The following is a 7,281-nucleotide window of genomic DNA, read 5'->3' as shown; positions in this document are numbered from 1 at the left end:
AAACTTGCAAAAAATACCATATTTCCAACCGACATTATTAATAAATTAGTGCTCAGATATAGTAAATTTCCACCCCTATTGCGGGTGTTGACTGGCAGTAGATAAACGACTATTAAGCGATTATCGATTATCGATGCTATTGTGAGTGTCGCTTAGTCGCTCAATTAGAGACTGTGAATACTTTTTAATCGCTCATCCTTCTATGGCTGTTTTTTAGTCGTTGGAGTTTGCGTTTATAAAATTTACATAAGAAAGTGGTACTATTGGGGTGTTCACAGTTCGTTCCAAATTGTGTCTGAAAATGTAGACGTCTACATTTTGAGACATCTTTAGCATCAAACTGTGAGCACCCCTTTCTAGCAGTCGTCGCAAAATCGTCTCAAAACTTTGCTGGTATTGCCAGACATTTCTTCTTTGCGTGCTTTTTTATATGTCGCCTTTCGATTTTGTTTCTGAAAAATTGTAATTATTTAACTTAATTACCAATTCCTAATATTTGCTATTTCTTTTCCTTGATTTGTTTCTTTTCATCAGAAATTGCGCTCAAATTAAATGCAAATACAGAAAACGTGTCCAATAAATAAAAAAAATGCGATTAGTATTGCCATAATGCAACCCTGCTGCGAGGTTGGGATACCAGAGTTAAAGGAAACCAATACGAAACGCATGACTGGCTTGCTCGAGATCCCACGGAGGAAGGACACAACTGCGTAAATGATCCACTGGTGCCAATGGAGAACGTCCTCATGCCCCCTCTCCATATCAAACTGGGAATCGTAAAAAATTTCATCAAGGCCATTGTGAAGCAACCGAAAATTCTTGATTGTTTGAAAAATATTTTCCCACCAATCAGCGAAGCAAAATTGAAGGAAGGTGTTCTGAATGGACCGGATATACGAAAGCTCATGAAATCAAAGGAACTTAAAGGTGCTTTAGACGGTAATGATTACTTTGCGTGGAGGGCAGTGAAGAAAGTCATACGATATTTTTTGGGAAGTACGCGAGCACACAATTACCCCGCTCTTGTGACCAAGATGTTGCACTACTTCCAGAAAATTGGAGTGAATATGTCCCTCAAAATTCACTTCTTGCATCACCATCTCGAATACTTCAGCAAGCAGCTAGCCTCAGAGTCGGATGAATATGGCGAGCGCTTCCATCAAGTGGCAATGCCAATGGAAACGCGATATAAAGGCAAAAGGCTCGATTCGCTGGTGGCTGAAATTTGTTGGTGGTCGCAAAAGACGTACGATCCCGACAATGAAGATGAAGAAGAAGAATATACAATGGGAGTTTCCTCCGATGGTAAGTCACAAAAATGAAGTTAACTGACTGATTAAAAACAATCGATTTTTTCCAGATGAAGACAGATCCTCATCCGATACAGACTCTGAACAAGTGGGCGAACCACCAGGCAAGAAAGTAAAGGGCGCAAACAAACGAAAATAAGGTTTGCGTTCATCGATTTTTATAACCTATGTATCTATGTAATAACCTAATAATTACCTGTAATAATTTTTATACCCGAGCGCACTTGTGCATTATTGTATTATAACTTTGTTCACGATTCAGTCGAAAATCGAGAGATTTTGTAATAAAAGTGCTAACTTAGTTATTTATCGAAGTATTGATTTTTATGGGAAAACCGGCGCAGGCGAAAATTTTTAATAAAATATCGCGCGATTTTTTATTAAAAATTTTCATTATTTATCGAAGTATTGATTTTTATGGAAAAAGCACCACAGGCGATGTACGTTTTCTACATTTGTGTACTTTTAACTATAATAACACCAGTAAATATTATTTCCCCCCGAAAAAAATTATACCGTTATGATCAGGAGTAAGACCCCTATCGATCCTAATATTATTATTTTTAATAAGAGCAATGAACGTATTGTACACTTATACCCCTAATTATACGCACTTATTTGTGGTGTATTTTTTTTAACGTATGGTAGCATACATTTTGTGTTACTGTCAGCCATTGTTATTTCTACTTGTTTGTGAAATGTGCAACTCGTTTTACTTAATTAATTAATTAATAATTGTATATTAAGGTATTACAAACGCATGCGAACCTTTTAAGGATAATATATTTGTATAAATAAAAGTGATAGGTGTGGAGTTATAACAAAATGTTGTGATAGCAGGCGGGATATTTTAACAACAAATAACTTAAGTACTATTAGCAACAACATTGTGAAAGTGATAAATATAGTTAAAGGAGACCTCCATTAGTATCCCCACCGAGTTTCATAAAAAAATTCACTATACTTTGCACGGAATAGCAATTGGTTCCGTAATGGAAATCTCAGCCAAAAAAATTGTCAAACAGCAACAGAATTTTTTAGTAACTTTACACTTTAAGTTTATTATACCAAAATTCAATGGGCTATAAAAGTGCATACCAAATTTGTTTTTAGAAAATGTAATTAAAAAGTTTAAATTTTTATGAAACTTTGTCGAATTTCTATAATTTTTGCAATTGGGAGTTTTGGGGTTTTTGTTAGATAATGAGATATACATTCATAAAAAAATGGTTTACATTAAACAAACAAAAGAAAAATAGACAAAACTGAGCAGAATGTTGCGTCTCTATCGTTTTATCGCAGTCTGTACATTAAAAATTTTATTAATTTAACAAAAACGATTTATGTGACTATATTTTGTCACCTTAGTGGTAGATGGACCTATGTATCTTCGCAGCCAGTTCGAAAACGACCTATCTCAGAAAACTTTTCAAGAACGCCCTATATCAGAAAACTTTTCAAGAACGCCCTACTTCAGAATTTGATTGCTGAAGAACGCCCTATTTCCGAATTTGATTCAAAAACGCCCTATCTCAAATGAAAGTATATTGAAAATGTGCTGAGATAGGGCGTTTTTGAATCAAATTCTGAAATAGGGCGTTCTTCAATCAAATTCTGAAGTAGGGCGTTCTTGAAAAGTTTTCTGATATAGGGCGTTTTTGAACTGGCTGCTGAGATAGGTTGATGTTCCACTCAGGTATCGATTTGTTATTCAGTTTACAAGAATAAAATACACTGGAGAATAATAATTTGTAAATACAAGCAGTAAGGTGTGAATACCTGTTTGCATTATTACATTTAAATTTGTATGTGTAAGCGTTTTTCGATAAATGTTTTCATTGTTTGATATTGGAGCATTAGTGATATCAAACGTATCATCTGCTGGTATTTCCATATCCTCTGTGATGGGTGGTGCGCTTTTGTCTTTTGTTAGGTTGCACAAATTGTGCAATAAACCAGTTGATACAATAATGCTTTCAACCTGCTTCACATGCATTTGGATACCAAGCGACAAAATTGGGAATCGCTTTTTCCAAACACCATACAATCGTTCAGCACAGTTCCCAGTCCTAATGACAGACTCGTTAAAAAGTGCCTCGGCGGGGGTGTTCACTTTAGAAAGAGGTGTCATTAAATAACGGTTGCAACGATAACCACTTTCGGCGACTATTATGGCACTTTCGAATTCATTTGTTTCGAATCTACTACAGATACGCGAGTTCCGAAAAATTGTAGCATCGTGTGTTGATCCCGGCCAACGAGCAACAATGTCCGTAATATTAAGGTCACTGTCACATAAGGTTTGCACATTGAAAGAAAAGAATCCTTTCCGATTTCTGAAAAGTTCTGAATCTTCACCACCTAACAAAATATATACTACGTTTATACGCACGTATTATTTCCAAATAACAATTTGCAAAATGGTAAACTTTGCCGTAGAAACGTTGAGTTAATTTTTTATTTGCAAATAACTAAATCACGCGAATAAGTATTGATTAGTGATATTAGTTGCAAATAAGCGCAAGACGCCGTCATTCTTAGGTTTATTTTCTTTTTCGATGGTCATCTTATTGCCTTTTAATAATCAAGACGTTGCCATTTTTAACTTGATTTTCTTTTTCGATGGTCATATTATTGCCTTTGTATAATCACGCAATATTAAAAAAGAATTTTTCACCATCGAATAAACAATGAGTTAGGTATTTGCAAATTATACATACATATGTATACGAAATGTACATATGTTCACCGAAACAATTATACTAACTCGGGGAGCCGATTTTTATATGTGCGCAATCAATAGCGGCGAATACACGAGGGAATCTTCCAATTTTGTAAAATTGTCTTTGTACTTGCCGTTGGGATTCTTCTTCGGAAGGAAAATTTATAAATTTATCTCTCAATAACGCAATGTTGTGTGACACTCTTCTGATTACTCTCGATGCCGTACTGCTCGTAACACCACTCAAGCCGCCACCAGTCTTTTGCATTCACCCAGTTGCAAAAAATCGCAATGTTAGCAAGAGCATTTCCTATGGTGACGTCGCACAGTTTCTATAATAAATATACATATGCAAATGAAGTTCAATACATACGTATATGAGAGTCCAGAGTTTTTGTTACCTTGAGCTATTGTGCATAATTTTCTGCCGTATATTTTCCAATATGATCTAAGCTGCTCTTTTGGAAACACGAAATCTCAATCGAAAGTCTTCGTCATCGTAATAAGTAAAAAAGTTTTTCCGTTCTCGTAGGACACGTGGTCGACGATTAATAAACATATTTATAATCACTTCATAATCGGCATCGCTTTCATCGCTGTCCATTATTATTTATCAGATTTGGAAAAATATTTGACTATTTTTTCACTTTTGTTTTGGTATTAACAGCTGATTCGCACTACAAGGTTGCATGTGTGATATTTAAATGCTCGACGTTGAATATTTAAATACCAATTATATTCTTGGTGAGTTTTGGATGGTGAAATTGCTCAAATGGAGTTATGCCCGAATTGAAAGTTAATTATTGTTGGTGAAAGAAGCCCTAAAAGGTAAGATGGCTCGATTATTGTTTGTTTCCCTAGAGGGGACAAAGTCCAGCCAACCGTTGGAAATAATCCATAGCGATGTGTGCGGCCCAATGCAAACTGAATCTTTAGGCGGAGCCAGATATTTCGTAACATTTTTAGATGACTTTACAAAATATTGCTGTATATATTTCATTGCTCATAAAAACGAAGTACTCGGAAGATTTAAAGAATACAAAAATAAAGTAAAAAAATTTCACAATAAACAAATAAAAAATCTACAATCTGATAACGGCACAGAATACCTAATCGCGAATTTGATTCCTACCTAAAAGAAAATACAATCAGAAGAAGACTGTCTGCACCATACACGCCACTGCAAAATGGGCAAAGCGAAAGAATAGATCGCTGCTGGATAAAGCTCGATGTTTGATGATAGAGGGAAATATACCTCAGAAGTTGTGGGTGGAGGCGGTATATACTGCCAACTATCTATTAAATAGAAACCCAGCGAAAGCACCGAAAGGTTGCACCCCGCATGAAAAATGGACGGGACGTACACCATCCGGATACCCCTTGCACGTTTTTGGCAACAAGGCGTTTCTGCTGAATAAACATAGAAAGGGTAAGTTTACTCTAAAGGCTACAGAAGGCACTTTTATTGGTTACGCACAAAACGCAAACGGTTTTCGCATATATTTATATAATTTTATAAACTGTTGTAATTAGTAGAGATGTCAAAATCATTGATAAAATGTATTACCATATCACTGAAACAGATGGCTATGAAAATCTCTTCGGAAAACCTGAAACACAAAATCAAATTAATATTGAAATTGAACCACGAAAAGGAAATAAAAGTAAACCTATCGTAGACATTGAACTTGCGCAAAGTTTTTTACCCAACATATCAGACTTTGAAGAAGGAACTTCAGAAAATCTTGATATTTCTGGTAGGGATGTTTAAATAAGATCGGTGTTTCCAAAAACCGGTTTGTTTAAATTTGGTTAATGATCTTTTTCAGTCTTTTTTTTAATTTAAGTGTTGATCGTTTTTTTGCTTTTAAACCGAAACCCGAAAATTCGGTTTTTACATTCCCCAGCAATGGATAATTATTTTACAATTCGACGAGATAAGAATAAAATTTCACGGCGTACCACAAACTTTCAATTAACTAATCAGTTTTTGTTTGCTGATCCAATAGCTAAGCATAATCGATTGTGAAGTCGATTGTGAATATTGAAATTTCGTACAAAGTTTGAAACTTGGATTTATATGTCGTTTGTTAAAACATGACCAATATTTAATAAAAAATTAACAAAAAATATTTACCATGAAACACATTGAAAATGTTTAAAAAAACAATCACTGTACACTCAATTTTGAAGTTAATAATACATTATCATATACATAAGTATATACACATGTAATTATATTCATATCACTCATTTACTTCAATAGTGTCATGATCCAAAAAATACAAATTTTGAGTTGAGTATGCAGAAATTACCGCTACCTTTTCTTCTTCGTTGTGTAAAAATTTCATAGCTGTATCGATTACCAGTATCTCACTAGAACAAAACATGCATTTATTTTTACTATGGGAGTATATGTATGTAAATTCAAAACTTTTAAGTCGTTTTTCTCGAGTTCCCGCTTTTTGAAATTATGACGCTATTGAAGAAAATTAGCGATATGTATTTATTCCTGAATTAAATTTTTTTGTGTGAAATGAAGTTTGTTTTTGTATAAATATGTCCAACGCTTTATATATTTCGTATATTTGGAAATAAAGTTGTTATATAAAATTAAGAAAAATTATTGTTTAATTAATTTGAGTTGCTCAGCAGTAAGTAGTAACCCTACAAGACGCGATTGACAGAAACTCCAACACATTCACAACCAAAACTAACACATATGCAAAATTTTATATGCCAGTTTGGCTCTGTAGGGAATGACTGTCATTTGATCGATCAAGTGAGTGTCAATGCTGATAGAAGTAACGGTAGTTGGTTGCCATAGTAACCACAAGATTCACTAGGGCTGCATTTTGTGCTCAACAAAAGTAGTTGTACCTGCCAAATAATGTCGAGTACTGAAGTACTTGGATATAATTTTGAACTTAATTAGTTCAATTTTTATTTTATCATTATTCCTCCCCGCTCATAGCAAAAGTAAGTAAAAATAAAAGTTTACATTGTGGTATGACATTCTTTTATTTTCATATATAAACGTAATAAATAAAACCGTATTATAAAGTACTTGGTACTGAAGAAGTTCAAATGTGCACATCAACAGAAAAAAGAAAGACACAAAACAAAAAGATGCTCAAAACTTACCGCCCTATTCCCACACCACTGACAAAACTCAGCGGCTCACTATTGCCTTTACTACTGCGCCTAATACTACGCCGCAAATTTATTTTAAGCTGTCGTATAACAATT

At 34.3% G+C, this 7,281-nt stretch overlaps 1 protein-coding gene across 1 annotated transcript; it reads left to right on the top strand.

Annotated features, from left to right (window-relative positions):
- Positions 1 to 628: 628 nt before the first annotated feature.
- Positions 629 to 1,523, top strand: LOC108365749 (uncharacterized). The gene is made up of 2 exons (XM_017619890.1): positions 629 to 1,305; positions 1,361 to 1,523. The coding sequence occupies exons 1-2, from the start codon at positions 732 to 734 to the stop codon at positions 1,447 to 1,449; spliced, it is 663 nt and encodes a 220-aa protein (XP_017475379.1). The 5' UTR covers positions 629 to 731; the 3' UTR covers positions 1,450 to 1,523.
- The last annotated feature ends 5,758 nt before the right edge of the window (positions 1,524 to 7,281 follow it).

The sequence above is a fragment of the Rhagoletis zephyria genome, unplaced genomic scaffold, assembly GCF_001687245.7.
Source record: "Rhagoletis zephyria isolate East Lansing unplaced genomic scaffold, Rhagoletis_zephyria_1.1 Rzeph_scaffold_01985, whole genome shotgun sequence".
Lineage (NCBI taxonomy): Eukaryota > Metazoa > Arthropoda > Insecta > Diptera > Tephritidae > Rhagoletis > Rhagoletis zephyria.
This window is presented reverse-complemented; position numbering and strand designations above follow the sequence as displayed.

Coding starts and splice junctions, on each gene's coding strand:
- LOC108365749 (XM_017619890.1), top strand. CDS start 732: ATGGAGAACGTCCTCATGCCCCCTCTCCATATCAAACTGGGAATCGTA. Junction 1,306..1,360: donor AATGGGAGTTTCCTCCGATG/GTAAGTCACAAA, acceptor GATTTTTTCCAG/ATGAAGACAGATCCTCATCC.